This window comes from Engraulis encrasicolus, chromosome 12, assembly GCF_034702125.1.
Source record: "Engraulis encrasicolus isolate BLACKSEA-1 chromosome 12, IST_EnEncr_1.0, whole genome shotgun sequence".
Taxonomy (NCBI): Eukaryota; Metazoa; Chordata; class Actinopteri; order Clupeiformes; family Engraulidae; genus Engraulis; species Engraulis encrasicolus.
Genome location: NC_085868.1, coordinates 22,364,776 through 22,383,438, shown reverse-complemented (window position 1 = coordinate 22,383,438; position 18,663 = coordinate 22,364,776). Strand labels below are relative to the sequence as shown.

General features: G+C 44.0%; 1 protein-coding gene across 1 annotated transcript in view; it reads right to left on the bottom strand.

Moving 5' to 3' along the window:
* Positions 1-460: 460 nt before the first annotated feature.
* mpp4b (MAGUK p55 scaffold protein 4b) overlaps positions 461-18,663 on the bottom strand; it is a 24,597-nt gene continuing 6,394 nt past the window's right edge. Inside the window, exons 6-21 of the mRNA XM_063212583.1 lie at positions 14,821-14,902; positions 14,306-14,391; positions 13,041-13,112; positions 11,624-11,820; positions 10,817-10,872; positions 10,685-10,702; positions 10,435-10,476; positions 10,312-10,332; positions 10,037-10,051; positions 9,596-9,637; positions 8,052-8,231; positions 7,496-7,576; positions 3,598-3,691; positions 3,019-3,127; positions 2,169-2,303; positions 461-736 (exon numbers count right to left, since the gene is read on the bottom strand). Coding sequence (XP_063068653.1) covers positions 545-736; positions 2,169-2,303; positions 3,019-3,127; positions 3,598-3,691; positions 7,496-7,576; positions 8,052-8,231; positions 9,596-9,637; positions 10,037-10,051; positions 10,312-10,332; positions 10,435-10,476; positions 10,685-10,702; positions 10,817-10,872; positions 11,624-11,820; positions 13,041-13,112; positions 14,306-14,391; positions 14,821-14,902 — 1,422 coding nt within the window. The 3' untranslated portion in view covers positions 461-544. The remainder of the gene's footprint in view (positions 737-2,168; positions 2,304-3,018; positions 3,128-3,597; positions 3,692-7,495; positions 7,577-8,051; positions 8,232-9,595; positions 9,638-10,036; positions 10,052-10,311; positions 10,333-10,434; positions 10,477-10,684; positions 10,703-10,816; positions 10,873-11,623; positions 11,821-13,040; positions 13,113-14,305; positions 14,392-14,820; positions 14,903-18,663) is intronic.

The following is an 18,663-nucleotide window of genomic DNA, read 5'->3' as shown; positions in this document are numbered from 1 at the left end:
GCGCAAAAGACGTCATCCTACCTTGTGCCCCTTTAATGCTGTTCATATTCTGTGTTCTTCATGGTTCTCCATAGTAGTGTCCATCCCCACCCCATTGCTGGGTTCTGTGCCCCACACACTCACCTGTCAATCAAGCAGGCCCACCCAATGCGAACACTCTCCCAGTCAGCTTGACAGTATAATAACCTGTAATCTGTCCTGTGCTAAACCCAGCTGATTACTGATCTCTGGGCCCACCAATTTAACTGTATTAAACCCATTTTATATAATTTCTGGATTCGTTCCTTGCCCACCCCCCATTTTGCATTGTTGCATTGTTCCGTCCTCTTCCTTTTTTACGTACGTGCTTTCATTTAACATCTTTCGTTTATTCAAACTCCTCTCTCATCTTCCTGGAGTCTCAGGACTCCTATCCAATCTCAATCACATGGCATGTCCTCCTATCCCGGCTCTCCTCCTCGCGACGCCTCATCTCCTGTGGTTCCTCCTCGTAACTCCTCTCCTCTCCTCTCTCATCTCCTCCTGTCCCATGTTTCTCCTCCCCTCATGACTTTTCGGCGGGCCGTATCCAGGAGGCGGGGACCCACTGGGGTTCGTCCTCCGCCGTCTTCACCGCGGCGACAAGCTGGGCGAGGGACTGCTGCAGGTCGTCGTTGACGATCACCTGGTCAAAGAGCTGGCGGAAGTGGGACTCCATCTTCTTGCCCGCCTCATCCATCTCCCAGAACTCTTCCTCCTAAAAAACAGAAGAAAGAAAAACAAGAAAAGAGAGTGAGGGAGGGAAAAGTTCCATCTGTGCAGAAATTGACCATGCTATAACAAGAGAAGAGAGCTGTTAAAAAGGCAGTTTAGAATTAAATGGATTGCATTCATTTCAAATGGAGTGTCACTACTCTTAGAAAGAGCAGAGTTGAGAGATATCTGAATTTGAACTTGAAGAGGTTTCTCCTTTCATCCAATAAGATCGGTCACCTTTAGACTAGTCCTCTTAAAGGGAGAGGATTAGGTGGGAACGGGGAACTGGGAGTGAAGATATCAATGCGCCAAAGTCGAAGTGCTCTGAAAGTGTTACTATGCCTTTCAGTACAATATAATTTCTTTATCTAGATAGAAAATCGCAATGTTTCATTTTGTGCAACTACTTTTGAATCGGTTAACTGGTCATGAACAGTGTTTAAATATGGAACACATGGAACAATTTGGTCACTTCTTACATAGAGCACCCAATGCTCCCTAAGGCAAAGCTGAGCCGAGCTAATGCTAACACATTTATGATGCGCGTTGCTGTCTGGGGCCACGTCGAGGACGAGGCAAGTCGGGATGAACGACCACAGGTTAGAGAAGAAAATTGAAACACGGTGGACTTGTTCTGATCTTACTTAATGTGTTTCATTGCTATTAGCTGGTTTTTTTTTCAATTTAAACACATAAACCAGTATATAGAATAACCAAATGGCAAAGATGAGGCTTTATAATAACTTAATAATAAAATATTAATAATATATAAACACAATAATAAAATAATTGACCAGAACTCCGGGTCGGGTCCGGGGTGGAATGCTGAACATGCATTGCTCCATTACGCCATACATTTGAACAAAGTCCACATACTCTCTTGCAAACACAAATAGTTGTGTTTTTGAAGTAATGCTGATTGTTTGTATACATATGGCAAATAGTGCAGGTGTGCCTTGTGCATACATATACTGTACATGTTTGAGTGAATCTGTAACGCCGTAAAGACCTTCTTGAGAGGTTCCGATCTTGGTGTAGGGATCTGGCAAATTTTGGAGTGTAATGCAAGCCAAATTTTGCCTTGATAAACACTGGATATTTTTCCCCCATCATTTTTGGACTGACTGCTTTGGTTTAAAAAAAAAAAAAGAAGAAAAAAAAGAATTTGAATTCAATGTAATATGAAGAGTTCAGATGCAAAGTGACCCAAAGTGCCTTTTCAGAAAATAATCTTAATTCATTTTTATTTAATACAAAGCTGTCAAAATTGCATATTTTTAATTTTATTTATGCAATATAACTATTTATATGTATTATCAAGTGCATGTATGTAAACTAAACCAACAACAGGGTTCTCTAAAAATATAGAAGTGCAGGTCTTCAGAAATGGAGTTAGGGGGTTTTGCATCTGAACTCTTCATATATTGACTGACTTTGAAAGGCCGGTTGATGAAGTAGTTGGTGATGATCTGTGAGTTCCTCCTGCTCTCCTTCATGCTCCCTGCCGGAGGGGGTTTGATGTAGATGACGTAGGCTTTCAGGTCTTGGGTCCGTACCGCTTGAATGCCCTGAGAGGGGAGGAGAATTGTTGTCAGAAGGCAAGGCAATGCATTAATGTGTTTCAGTGTACCTCTCAAAACATAGAAGCAAAGATTTTAATAGACCGTTTCTGATAGAAGTAAAAGACCCTCAATAGCATTATACAAATTAAATGCGTGGCATACAAAAAACTAAATAAAAATCAAAGATCAAATAAAATCACATTAAATTGATAAATGTCACCAAAAGATAGTGATATGAGGGATATGCAAGAAGAATCAACAAAGTGATATTTTTTCACCCTGTTACGACACAATGATAAAGGACTGAGATAACTGTGAGACAGGAGAGGGCAATTACCGGTATTTTGCCCAAAGGGCCACAGTGGGTTTAGAATATTGAACGGAGGGCCAGATGTCACAAGGATATTGCCCATGATAATGAGAGATAATTCAACACCATTGTCTCGAGTAGCCATTTAAAAAAATATTGGGAGACAGTATCATTTTGGATTTAAAAGTTGTCTTTCTTGTAAAGCCTCTGTGGGCCAGATGAAATGACCCAGCGGGCTGCATGTGGCCCCCGGGCCTGAGTTTGTCCACCCCTGCTGCAAGATGACAAGTTTCAGCAAGGATCAGCACAGCTTGAATAATATTGCCTTAGGTTGCAATAATTACACTGCAATGATATTGTGACAAAAAAAATCTGCACTTTGTCTTTGTAGTTATGATGTTTCACACTCACATGAGGTTCAATGTCGATGACACAGATTTTGCCAGTGTCCAGCACTTGTTTGACAGCATCTATGCTGGTCCCATAGAGGTAATCTCTGTACTCCCCGAACTCCACAAACCTGAGAAACGCAGGTCAAAGCTCAAATGCCAAAGCTCAGTAGACCAACAGAACACACTTGCACAAACTGCCATTAGTGAAAAATGCAGTTGTAAATGAATAAGTCATGTTACAAACACAATAGAATAAAATGAATGGTAATGCATAAGCCTTCTTCTTTGGCAAAGAAGATGGAATAAAGATGGAAGATTTGAACAGGGACAACTACCCAACAGGAATAACCTACCCAGCCATATTCAAAATGCCTGGCCATCTTTAAACAGCACCTTAAAACCTCTCTTTTTGGAGGTGTCCACAAGCACACACCTACATACTTACACACATTCACACTGATATTATGTAAAGCGACCTTGGGTGTTTTGAAAGGCGCTATATAAAACGTAGGTACTATTATTATTATTATTAATAATAATAATAAAAATAAGAACTGATTTCAACCCAAACAACTTGTGCTTCAATGCGTCACACTACCTGTTGTTTTGTGCCATATTCTCAAACACTTCTCTGGTGACAAAGTGGTACTCTCGTCCGGGCTCCTCGAAGCTCTTTGGGGACCTGGTGGTGTCTGTGGATATCAAATCAACACACTGCGTATTAGACCCCACCATGTACTGTAAGCGTATTAAAACAAACATTGAATACCAGGTAAAGGAAGGATGAATCGCCGCACACTGGTATCCTTTGCTGGTAGTTTATTTGGTGAACAATGCGTTTTCCTGTTGCTTCATCAGGTTCACTCTCTACTTTACCATCCTTTACTTGGATTACTTTTACTGCACCTCACCAGCACCTGGACAGTGGTTGTGCCCAGGGACTCTACTTTGAGTAAAACCTTGAATACCCTGGTAACCTGCAGGCAATGCCAGTATAGGGTGGCAAAAAAACACTCCGTATACTGAATATTAGAGATGCATCGGATCCTGATTTTTAGGATCCTGCCGGATACCGGATCCACTGCTTAAGATCCTGCCGGATCCGGAACCGGATACCGGATCCTACAAAAGGGTTGAAACATATAAGGGTCTTTTCTACTAGCCCTGTTAGAACGGGGCTGCGCACTGCTGGGGCGTGGTTTCGTTTTCTTTTAGCATTTACTCCACCCATACACACCCATCATCAGCTCAAACAGGGCTCAAACAGGGGCGATTATAGAATCGCGAAAGACATGGTTCGAGGCGTGCTGAGCTTAGTTCCACTAGGCCACATGTTGCCTGCGTTAGGATTTACCGGCATGTGCAAACACCTATCCCCACCACTTTAAAAATCAACATCGCTTTTGGGCAGTTTTTACAATAGACATAGAAAATTTGCTCAAGCAATTATCATGTTCTTTAAAGTAGCCTAACTCCAGTCCTTGGCCAAGGAGTTGCCAAGGAATTGTTTTTTGTGCTGACAGCATTCGGCTATCGACCGATTAAAATATATTATTAGCCTATTATTGTTTTAAAATCACGCTATTTCCATGTGGGAAGGTCCACGCCTCCTCCTTGTGAGAAGCCGTTTTTACGGGAGAAATACAGAACACGCACCATGTACTAAACCGTAGGACAGGTTGCTTTTGTTCTGTGTTAATAAACTTTAGGTAGGCTATTTTTTTCTGGCCGTGTGGTTTACGGATTGCTTCCTCATTCGCGAGCCTCTACAAATCACGACTGTCTTTATGCTTTTAATAAGTATGGCAACAGAGCATGAAAACTGCAATGGATTGGAAGTAGTTTGATAACTCAATTGGATGCGCTGCAACAGAAGGGAAACGGGGCGACCAATATGCAACTGAATATGCAGACAAAGAGGACAGAGCGCATTAAAAGTGTGCACGTTGTGAAAGTATGGTAAACATCGACAAGAGGACAGAGCGCGAAGTGTGCACGCTGTGAAAGTATAGTAAACATCTCACCGAAAGTAGTTTGGATGACGGAATGTCTGCTATCCAATTATTTGCTTCCGAATTGCAAATGCACTTTGGCAATATGCAACGGAGGGAATTATAGTAGGCTATACAGTTACCACGGCTAAAATACAGTCCAACCTCAATATCCAATTGCCTACAATCACAAGACTAATGGGTAATGAGTAACTGGTATCGTTTGGAGGAGGAGGACTCCTTTTCCTGTGTTATTTACCATGGCGTGAAAGCCTGGACATTATTTACGTGCCCACTCAGGGCGACTGTGACTGCTCACCTAAACTGTACCTACAAACCCCAACTCCGGTGAAGTTGGGACGTTTGGTAAACAGTGAATAAAATCAAAATGCTATCATTTTCAAAACATTCAATCTATTCATTAGATGGAGAATAGTGAAAAAATAACATATTAAGTGTTAAAACCGAGAAAAAATATTGTTTTTGGGGACATGCGTACTCATTTCTAATTTGATAAAAGCAACACGTCTCAAATAAGTTGGGACGGGGATCAGTGAAATTTAGTAAACATCCAAATAAGATAAAACAACAAAGAAGAACATTTCAAAATGAATTGTACTGATGGACAATATAGGTGTCCAGGCATAAGATCATCACAGAGAGGCTGAGTCACTCAGAATTAAAGATGCAAAGGGAATAATTACCATAGTTATTACATACATTTTTGAATTCCCTTTGATTTACCACGATTGAGTGTATATAAGACATATTTTTGTTATTTAGGTTTGTAATTTAGGTTCATGACATCATGAAATATATATTGGCTGTAGTCTCACTCTAGCACTCCAGGAATTAGAGCTATTGAAAATTGACCATATTAAGAATGCTTAATGCGTGCAAATGATAAAGCTCACTTGAAATAGACCCAGAAGACATGGGAAACTGTCTTTTGCTTACAGAAGGCAGCAGAAGTTGTAGAAGTCCATTCTTTTTGACAATAATAGAGCATTGCACATCCTGTGCTACAGTGAAAATGGACCATCCAACTTGTGTTATTGCTAACTTCAAAAGTCAGCCTCCATGATGGCATGCGGGTGCAGTAGTGCATTGGTTAAGATGTTCTCACTCATCTGTAGAGTTAAATACAGTGCTGAATGGTATAAATGGGTTTTAAACAGCATGAAGAGCCACTCGTGCATTATATTTTGAAGGGAGATCTTCGATTACTGCCACATTGTACGGTCAAATTGCTTTCTCTACTATGTTTTAACAGTTTGGCTCCATCATAAGGACCAGCAGGTGATAAAATGGTGGGCTTTTGGTCAAGACCTGTCACACTGTAAGCACTACAGAAAGGAAAACATTGCAAAACATGACAAGGAATACAACCACCATTTAAGCTGGTGAAATCATGTCCAAGATAGGAATTAACACTGTTTTTTTTATATAAAATCATCTCATCGGTTAATGTATTTAACTGTTAAGTGTTGTCTTTTGTTTTGTTTTTAGTCTTCCTCGACATTTGCTGCCTTTTATTGTCCCCGTCCCAACTGTTTTGAGACGTGTTGCATTTATCAAATTAGAAATGAGTACATATGTCCCCCAAAACAATATTTTTCTCGGTTTTAACACTTAATATGTTGTCTTTTCACTATTCTCCATCTAATGAATAGATTGAATGTTTTGAAAATTATAGCATTTTGATTTTATTCACTGTTTACCAAACGACCCAACTTCACCGGAGTTGGGATTTGTATGTACCGAACTCTGCTAGATGGAAACGCGGGCCAAACCAGTACCGTTAGCCCCCCTCCGACTCTCATGAATATTTATAAAGCCCGCACCGGAACGCGGAACCCTATGGAAAAGAGACTATAGTCTACTCGCACACGTGGGCCCTTTTTATTGTGTTGGCTCAAACAATTTTTTAGACTCATTGGCTTACTGCCACACTGCCTGCAACGGCCGCTTGCAAAGGGCTTTCACTCCATGCAGTGATTGAGGTTCTGAAAGACTAGACATGCGCCAGATCGTGATTTTTAGGTAACATGCCGGATACCAGATCCACTGCTTAAGATCCTGCCGGATCCGGATCCGGATCCTGTGAAAAACCGTTTATCCTGCCGGATCCGGAACCGGATCCGGAACCGGTGCATCTCTACTGAATATAGTCCATATTGCTGTCCATGACAGGTCTCGGCTCTAGGGTGGGATACTATACACACACCGATAATAGGCCAAAATGACACATCCAGAATATCCAAATTCCCCAAAACACACAAATCAAAAGACCACTACACCCAAAAACACACTTACTGTATCAAAACACCACCACACAAAAACACACACACATCAAAACATCACCACACTAAAAACAAGCATATCCGAATAATCAAAAACGACCTGGGTGCTAGACCATACTCCATATAAGGAGAAAAGTATAGACTCCACTGTAGTAGCACTGTGCTGTGATAGGTGTAGAGTTCAGTGGGCAGGAATACTTACGTGGTACTGCACCCTGATATGTTTTTGGGTCGCTTTCAATAAGCTTCCTTCGTAGCTCATTCACACCAACACCAGAAGGACCTGTGAAGATCACACATACAGTACACACGCACACACACACGCACACGCACACACACACACACACACACACACACACACACACACACACACACACACACACACACACAATAATATCAGTTTCCCCGCTGCCTTAAGTTTGTAAGTTAACTCAACTTGAGTTAAACCTAGTGTTGAGTTACCGGTAACTTGTAAACTAAAGGCAGCAGGACAACTTACCTTTTTACGTTTAACCGTCTTTCAATGTTTTACAGTGTAAATCGAAAAATAACTGAAATTAGGCTATGCATGTAGTTTTTTAATGGTCTTTTTCAACTTTGTTGATGACAGGACAGTATGAGAGGTGGACAGGAAGAATGGGGAGAAAGACGGGGAGGGATTGGCAAATGACCCAGGCCGGGAATCGAACACAGGTCGGCTGCATGGCAGACAAGTACCCTACAGGTTGGGCTATGCATTCAAGCCTTCACTCACTCACCTATGAGGGCAATAAGGCGCCGCTGTCCGTCTTTCTGCCGCTGGTAGCGCACCACCTCTTCGTAGGGGTTCTCCTGGGCGCGGAGGCAGCTGCTGGGGCATCGGGAGGTGCACACCTGCCCATAGCTGTGGGTCTGGCCCTTACGTCGCTTACACAGACGCAAGCTCCGCCTGAACCCCGCTGCACACAATAAACAGGCCCAGGGCTCTAAATTAACATTTTATTCATCACAAAATGGCTGTTAGTTACCTAGATGTTAATGTCACAGGGGTGACTTATGTGGGGCCGAGAACGGAAAATGTTGTTCCCAGGGGGGGGCCTTTTAATGATGCACCTCAAAATGTAAACACAAGGCTGCCCTGGTTACTTTGAATGACTAGCATGCACTTAAGACCGACTGATTACATCAATTGCTTCAGGTGGAGCGTGGGCATTGTGGGAAAAATGATTGGTGAACGGGGTGGGGGAAATATGTTTTTAAATGGGCCGTCTGACACAGACATGGACATTTTCTGTGTCCTGGCATGTTTTGATGTGTTTGGTTTACTCCTCCGAGTAATGGGTAATCAATTGGGGGTGCCGCTTGTAAACATGCATGCCCCCTACCTGCGACATTAATCTTACTAGCCAAAAAAAACACACACTCACTAATGGGTGAAAGTGGCTAGTAAGTTGGTCTTTACTACTGTAGAAGCCAAACCGACATTTGACCAGTCATTTGGCTTGTTGGCTGTTGTTAATTGAGAGCCCTGAACAGACCAATAAAAACTAGCATAAGATTTCTGTGAAGGCCTACATCTGCAAACACAAACTACTCGGCACAATTACAAACTAGAATGAGACCACTTCACACACCAAACACTGACATTAAGGCCCGGTTTATAAATATAACTCTGAGCCAGCACACAATAAAAGCAATCAACAATAACACTACTCAAACACCGACTTTAGATGTTAGTACAATGTGTTTCTTCCACAGACCAAAAGACTAAAACACAAGCATTAAACACTGTCAATTCCATCGACAAACACAGACATTGTTTAACAGTAGACTGTACTGAACATGTACTGAATATGGGAAAAACAACAGATCAACCACCAACATTAAAGACTACAAGATTGTTTGACACACTTAATATCACCATGAACTACTAACACAGTTCAACAGATCAAACATTTGCATTAAAGTCTATAAGACTTTACACACTATGACATTACCACAAGCTCAAGGTCATTTCACACACTACACACCACAACATTAAACACGAGGTCAAGGGGTCACAATCCCTTTCAAAAACTTTAGAAAGTAAAAAACACTGCCACATTTCACTTCTAACAGAAAGAAATGAAGGTACCATTGTGCACCTACGTACGTGCACAGAACTGATTACTATTGGGGTAAGCTGTCTTGTGCCTTGATGACTGCTCGACTAATTCAGAGCAGTGTGGAACAAATTCGTGGCAGGGTTTTTACTTCCTGAAGTCAGCCAAGTCAACCAGGTGAATCAGTACAATAGGAAAGGGTAGCGGAGATTGACCCATACCAAGATATACTCCCTCAAAATCGCTGCTGAATTCATTTTCATCTACAATACAAAAAGCATCCATGACGTTATAATATTTGCTTGCATATGGTAAATTCATACAGTTATTCGGAAAAACGTAGTTGAACATTTGGGCCAGCACCCTCACAGTTGAAGCAGAGAGAGTAGAGAGAACTTAAAGAATCTCTGGTTGAAGTATGTAAGAGTGAAGCCTGCTCCAAGCTGAACAAAATGTATACACCACACATAGGCATCTTTCCAAAAATGCTTGTAACATATAGCAGTAGTTTAACATTACGTAAAAAATATTTTTAATATGAATACAATCATACTGTATCTGTTCTGATACTAAAATGAATGAAACTAAATGAACATTATTGTAGTGTCTCTATTCTGATCTTAAAAAGTGATTAAGCATGTATAAATAAACTTGTTACACACCTTCCTTGAGCTCTTCTATCCAATGGCAGGACAGGAGAAAAGCGTAAGACAATTTCAGCAAGCACTGACTTTATAAGCATGCTTTTTCATTACTTTTCAAAGGCACACTGATTCAGAACAGCATGTTGCCACATGGGTGCAGAAATTGTAGTTTATAGAAGTTTATATCATATGTTTATCTTATGCATAACTGCATAATTCTTTTTTAATCAGAATTTCAGTTCTTGTTGCATTCGACACAGTGCATTTCGGTGTTAAAATTAGGACTTACCTACCAGATTCAAAGGCTTCCTCATCTGTAGGAAGATGGTTGGATATTAATTCTCTGATTAAAGAATATCAACTTTGTATTTCTTTGCTTTACAAAAACCAGCACTAAATCAGCTACGATTGCTCACCTGTCTCAACGCATCTCTCATCGATGGCCATGAGGTCTTCTTCTAGACACAGATGACAATGATAAGTCGATGAGAAAAACGACGGCAAGAATGAGACCATATTTAGCAGAGGCACTTAAGTAAAATGACATTCAATTAAAACAATGTTCAATTCCAGTGTAGATAGATAGTTTTACTTATATTCATTGAAATCAATGTGAATGATTTGGCGGTTTTAATAGTCATTAGCAATAGTTTTTAAAGTGCTTACCTTCATCTACTGGGCTCACTAAGGGGCAGCAGAATTAGAAAGAAAAGAGAACAAAAATAATCTTACATTTGTAAAAGAAAATAAAAAATCCTTTTATAAAATATAAAATAAATAATTTTCAGATTAACTCACAGTTAAGACCAGGTGGGCCTTGGAACGGCTGTGACCACCAGAACTCTTTCTGCTTCCTGATAACAGACCATACACGCACGCATGCACGCACACACACACACACACACACACACACACACACACACACACACACACACACACACACACACACACACACACACACACACACACACACACACACACACACACACACACACACACACACACACACACACACACACACAAACACAGGAACCGACAGATGATGCACTGATTCAAACAAACATAACTTGACCTTCCCAGTACATACCATGTGACGCATCCACACATGCGTGCACTCACACACACATATGTAAGTGTACACGCATCCATGTACACAAGCAGAAAACAGATTACCCACTCTCACACACGCACACACAGAAGAGAGGATTACACGGAAAAAAACAACAACTGGCTCTCTCTCCCTTTTATCTCCCGCAATACATTGCTGACCCTTGACCTGTAGGCATATGATGCCTGCTGTGATAGGCCAAGATAGGCCAATGCAGGACGTGTGGTCAGGAATAGGAAGTGTTGCTATGGCAACCTCCTTATGGTGACCCCTGACTTTCCTTTTTGAAGTATATATTTTTAGCCTTTTTTAAAGATAAAATAGTGGCAACCAAAAAAAGTAGCATATCATAACAAATAGCTTAACATCGTCAGCGACTATGGTTTTCGTGAAACACAATCCGCATTTGAACCTGGGTCGCTATGGGCAACTTGCCCGTATATGGCGTGAAGTCTGTGTCACTATCGCAACCTCGCTACGCTATGGCGACCTCTGACCTCTTGAGCAGGCTGGTGGAGGGGATGAGGCCGGCGCAGAGCGTGGTGCTGGGCAGTTTCTTGGCCTGCCACCAGAGGGCGTCGGTCTGGTCCACGATCTCCAGCACGTCCCCTTTGCAGAAGGCCATGCCGGCGTCCGCGCAGGGGATGGAGGGGTCCTGCTCCGGGCTGTAGTTCACCATGGCCCGCACATACAGCTGGGGGAGGAGCGGTGGGGGTGAGGGGTGGGGAGTGAGGTGGGGGGGAGGATTGGAGTATGGGGGCAACAAACACACGTACATACACACAGACATGTTTTGGGAGGGGTAATAAACACACAGACACGGATAGATGCACACACATACGGACGGACACATACACACACACACATACACACACACAAAAAGACAGGCATGCATACGCATATTCATTCAAGCACATGAACGTTGGGGTACGGGGGCAACAAACACACACATAAACATACACACAGACAGACATGTTTTGGGAGGGGTAATAAACACACAGACATAGATAGACGCACACACATACGGACACACACATGCACACAGACACATTCACAAACATACACTCAGATGGACATATAGAGGTGTGCAAATACGATGACAAACATGGAGAGGCAAAGAGGGAAATACAACCACAAACACAAGTGGACGACGGCGTAGACAACCAGAGTGGCACACAGGAAAAGACACAGACACACGCACACAAAGAAGGCAGCGGAGAGGAAGACGGAGGACAGAAACAGAAACAGACACACAAAAACACAAGCACATGCAAAGGCCTCCACACACAGACACCGAAATGATCACATAATATGCATGCTCACATGCACGCACAATCACACACACACACACACACACACACACACACACACACACACACACACACACACACACACACACACACACACACACACACACACACACACACACAAAGAGTAAAACACAAATTTTAAAATAAATTTACCCGTCATGACAAAATAAAAGATAACAGAAATAAAAGATAGCCAAAGCATCTTTGTAGACAACAAAAATATGACTTACTCTATACTTACTTAAATAAAGTGAACAAGTGGCAAGTTCAATTTTATAATTATCAAATTATCGATTGTCATGAATGGATGTTGTACATTGTGAAAATAATTATGCAGTAGGCTACATTGTCATGAATCGATGCAGTACAGATCCAGGCCAAAAAATCAGAATGTCGTGAAAAAGTTGTTTTACTTCCATAATACACATTTCCACATTTTGAACTATTCCAATCATTCATTTGATTATTCTTACATATTTTGGCCTTCCAGCTCAAAGAAATAAGTACTGTGATGCATTATCATGACGTTTTTTTTGCACACCCCTAGTACACATGAATGCGTACATAAATGATGTCCAGAGGAGAGGAGAGGAGATGGGCTCACCATGGTCTGGCGGTTGGTTGGCCGCTCAGTGATGGGAACCACCTTGAACATGATGGTGCCATGGGAACGGGCCTGAGGATGCACAGAAAGAGGGGTAACTTTTTCTGTGCTGTTGCAAGATACACAGACAGTGAAGATATATATTGTATATTTCTTTTTGTTTGTTTATTTGTTTTTCTTTATTAATCATTTTTTTATATATATGTTTTTGGGGCTTTATGTGATACAGGACAGTGAGCGATAGACAGGGAAGGATCTGCAAATGACCCAGGCCGGAATCGAACCCGGGTTGCCAGCATACCAGTGCCCAGCTGTTTGAGCCATGGCTGGGCCAGCAGGGAGAGAGGGGGCCCAACATTGGGTACTCATTATATTGTATGTATTGGGTGGAGGGCCCTTTTAGGAGACTTTGTCCTGGGCCCATGCCAAAGCTCTCAGCGGCCCTGACCCCGGTTGTCACAATGCCATGGCTTTGTACTATAGTGCCTGTCATCAATGTTGTGCTGGTGCTGTCTGACAGTGCTGTCTTACCGGGCGGATAGACCGCCCGCGACGAGATTCAAGCGACAGAGAATCCCTTCTGTGCAGCAAAAGCGGTACGGGTGATTGAAGCGACCAGAGTATGTCCGTTAAAAGCAGAATGCAAGCATTCCAACATTCCCACTAATTTGCATAATAGTTCAACTACAAACTGGTGCTCTCTTCGCGCAAATGGCCTCTAGCCGCCCGAATCGCTTTTGTCGTGCAACTCAATACAAAGTCAATTACTTCCGTCGCTCGCCTCGCTCAAGTCACGGCCTCTCCGTTGCCTTATTTGTGTGCGTGTGTCTGTGTCTTTTCCTTTGCGCCACTCTGGTTGTCTACGCCGTCGTCTACTTGTTGTGCATGGGCTGTCTGACAATGTCTGAGTCTACAGTAGATCTGTCTGTCTGTCTGTCTGTCTGGAGAGAGATCAATTAATTGTCTAGCTAGCATTACCCGCTAATGTGTTCAAGTGTGTGGGACTTCTAATAGATGTCTACATGAGGTTAGATTTGAGTAGTAGTATGTGTGTGTCAGAGAGAGAGAGAGAGAGAGAGAGAGAGAGAGAGAGAGAGAGAGAGAGAAAGAGAGAGAGAAAGAGATACTAACTCAGAGAGAGAGAGAGAGAGAGAGAGAGAGAGAGAGAGAGAGAGAGAGAGAGAGAGAGAGAGAGAGAGAGAGAGAGAGAGAGAGAGAGAGAGAGAGAGAGAGAGAGAGAGAGAGAGAGAGAGAGAGATGCTAACCAGTATGTTTATAATCTGCTCAGGCTCCAGGCCAAACACTGGATGGCCGTTCACCTCCACCAGGCGATCTCCGGCCCGCAACAGACCTGTCGAGCAACGACAACACACACACAGTGATGAACACACATACGAGACATACGAGACATACGACACACACACACACACACACACACACACACACACACACACACACACACACACACACACACACACACACACACACACACACACACACACACACACACACACACACACACACACACACACACAAAAACACAAAAACACAAACACACACGCACAGAGAGCCACCCCTCACCCCATACACACACACTTGAAAAGGCATGGACATATTACTCAAACAGACACAGACACAGACACATAAACACACACACACACACACACACACACACACACACACACACACACACACACACACACACACACACACACACACACACACACACACACACACACACACACACACACACACAGTCAGTGTCAGTGTCCCTCCTTACCGCTGCGGTCGGCCAGTCCTCCATGAATGACCCTGGCTATGAAGATCTCCCCTGTGACCTCGTCTCGCCTTATGGTGGCTCCCTGAAACACCAACAGGACAGTTTCTTTTTTTTAAATTTATATTGGTCTTGCATTAGTTTATTTGTGACAGAACAGTGAGAGATGACAGGAAATGAGTGGGGAGAGAGAGATGGGGAAGGATCGCGAAAAGACCCGGGTTCGATTCCGGCCCTGGTCCTTTGCAGAACCTTTCCTTCGCTAGTGTAACAGCCCAGTGCCCTACCAATAGAGCCACGGTAGGGTCAGGATGACAGTTCTACAAAATATTATATTTTAATTCTAAAATTGTCAAAGGAGGGGATTTTATAAATTGTGTTACTTTTTTACCGATTAAGTTGTCAATCAAACTTCAGATGCATCTTTCTGATTGGCTGGGAGGGATTGATTGATTGATTGATAGAGGGGTGGGTGAGACTGAAGTCCACACCAGCGCTTCTAGTATGTCGGGTGAAAGATGTTTTTGGGCTCATACGTCAGGTGGAGTAACGGCATTTAATGCCCATGAATTCATTAGTAATTGGTGGTTGATATTCTGCTGATATTTCCTAGATAGTCCGCTAATAAAAAATAAATAAATAAAAAAATCAACGCAATAGTGGCATTGGCTTGTCGTTGTGCCGCCCTGGCGTGTGCTACTGCTGAAACATCACTGACTCATGCATATGGAGCTGACTAAACACAAAACGACACGTTAATCTGAAATTTTGCAACTGAGAAAAATCAGAGCAAGAGTAACATGAGACAGAGAGGAAAGTTAGAGATTAGTGAAGTGAATGAAAGTCTCGAAGTTTTGAAGCAGGCATGTTGCATAGATGACTGGATGAATGACTGGATGAATGAATGAATGAATGAATGAATGAATGAATGAATGAATGAATGAATGAAGGAAGGAATGAAGGTATGAATCAATGAATGATCAAATTGAAGGAGAATGAAAGTAGTTGATTTTTCCCTTTTGGTGATGTAACTTGAAATCACCAAGCCGTGACATTACTTACCCACATCAGCAATGAGTCTGACGATTTTTTTTTCTGAGGCTGGTGAATCAAGCATTTTTGTTGATACATGTTTGGGGTGAGGTCAACCATGTTCAGAGGGTAAGATAGAAGATGAGGCCCTGACATGGCAGCTGAATAATGAGGACACAGAGTGAACGATGAGACACACACACCAGTGGATTAGCAAGCGATTACCATGGAAACATGATTACCATGGCAATGTGACATCCGTTGTCATAGAGTCACTAAGCTCACACCCACAGCATGTTGACACGAATGTGTCATCACAAGATGAATAAGTCAACGTTGACAAAGGTGTTTCGATATGTATAGGAAACACCCAGAGAGATGGAATGGATTCTTATTCTGTTGGTACATTTTAAGTAGCTTTATATTAACATGACATTGTGGAGATGATGATGATGAGTGACTGAATGAGCAGCATGAGTTGCGAGACTTGGAGATGGATGAAGAGCAGGAAGTGCTGTACGTACAGTAAAGTACGTCAGCAAGAAGAAATGGGACAACAAAAACAGAAATTAGGCCTTGCCTTTTTGTGACACTGTTGTTGGAGTTTTCCCAGGAGCTGGGTGAACAGTGTCGCTCGCTGACAGAAGAAGAGAAAAGCGAGGCCTCAGATCCCTCCTCACTTCCTCTTCTTCTTCCTCCTCTTCTTCTTCCCGACGGACAGACAGCCTGTGGAGTCGCTCTCGGTCGCGGTTCTCCTTGGCGCCCATGTGCCGTTGGGCAGAGACGGCGTCTGCCCGTTTCCGTTACCGCCGGCAACTGTAGCCGCGGCTCTACGTGGTGACATCGACTGCGCCCGGCCCGTTCGGCTGGCCAAACGCCCGTTCGCCGGCTGCTTTGCCGACGTCGTCGTGCTAACCGACGGTCGCGTAGCCGAGGTCGCTCGAGGTTGCCTTGCCGGCCGCACCTGGAGGAAGGCGTCAGAGGCGGAGGAGGAGGAAGAGGAGCAGGAGGAGCAAGAGGAGGAGCAGGACGGGCAGCGGGTCATGCGCGGGGGAGGGGAGCGGCACTGGGAGAGCCGGCCGCGACCTCGGCTGCGCGGGGAGTGGAGCAGCAAGGGGAAGCTGCTCAGCGGGTTGCTGCGTGGCACTGCGTAGTCATGCCTGTCATCGCTAGGGGGCAGGACAATATCAGGCACAACGTTGTTGGCACCTTGCAGCGGTCCGTTACTGGCAGCGGTAGTCTGCTGCTGCTGCTGCTGGGTACTGACGGTGCTGGCATTGTTGGGGACAAGGTATCTGGGCATCTGGGGACTGCATGTCAAGGCCTCGTGAACAAGGTATCTGGGCATCTGGGGACTGCATGTCAAGGCCTCGTGATTATAAACGGCATCGTTGTGCTGCGGCGGAGTTTCGGTGGAGTTGGTACGCGACGGTGTGGGCGATGGTGTGGCCATTGGCGACGGGGTTGCCATTGGAGACGGCGTTGCCAAGGGGGACAGTGTCGACGCGACCGTTACCGTCGAGGATGGCGATGCTTTGCCACTGGTGGCGATCAGGCCTTGCAGCTTCAGCACCACGTCGGCGAGCTGGGTCAGGGCCTGGGCGTTGTCCTGCACACTGGCCGACATGCGCTCCGTGGCGGCGGCCATCTTGTGACCCAGCAGGCGCACGTCGTTGCTGTTGCGCTCCATGTGGCTGGTCGCCTCGGCGACGGTGGACCGCAGCTCGTCCAGACTCTCCTGCTTGGCCAGCGCCACCGGCTCCGCGAACATTGGAGGAGGGTGGCGGTGGTGGTGCTGGAGTGGCGACCTGAACCCGAGTCCAGCTGAACGACCTTGGAGCGCTGCTGGCGACCCCACCTGTGATAGTAATTGGGTTTTACCACTTATTAATGTTTAAGACTTCAGATCCAGTTCAGCAGTTGAAATTCAGAGGCAAGGTTTATTAGTTAGGGAGGGAGATAAAGAGACAAAGGCCCCTTCTCCCATTGTCTCTCTCTCTCTCCCTCCCTAAAGAGGTGTTACATGACGGCAGGTACAGAGCAGAAGAGACCTAACAAGGCTGGTATCTGAGTTTACAGAGCCCTTACAGGAAGTGAGGTTACATTGAATGACGTCACATACAGTCGTAATCTTATCCAATAGCAATCAACACTAGTGGTTATTCCAAAGTATGCCCTATTGAAGCCTACTAGCAAATATACCTTTATTGCCTCTCACAAACTAAGAGAGTACTTGTTCAATCATGGATAAAACGATGCATGGACATTGAAATTGTATACATGAGATTGGGGGCAATATTCAAATTCCATCACCTGGAAGGCCCCCCAACGACCTTGAGATGTCCTACGCAGCTGCATGGGGCTGTTGGGAGCCGTGGAGGCGCGCGGTTTCAATGGGGGTGTCTGGGCGTCACCTAGTGATGGTTTTGGTTTTGAGTAGGTGAGGGAGGGGCAGATGGCGTGGTAGTATGGGGGTGCGACCGCCCCCCATAGCTGGTATGAGGGGCGGTCGCAAGCGGAGTGGTAGTCATGGGTGTTGGTGTTCACTTCCTCTATCATGTCGTCTCCAGATGAAAATGTTGTTGAAAGAGGAGAATAATGAATGACAATGAATGGAAGAGGAGGAAGGAAAAGATGTACAAGTACGAGTAGAAAGGTGAAATGGAATGTGTGGTTGAAAGAGAAAAGTTAAAGAAAAAAACAAAACAAGTTAATGATTTGTGTTTCGGGTCTTCTGTGTTGAGTGACGGATCACAGCAAAGCGATTTTACGGTCATTTAGCAGAGGTGTAAAGAAACGCCAATTAGACCATGA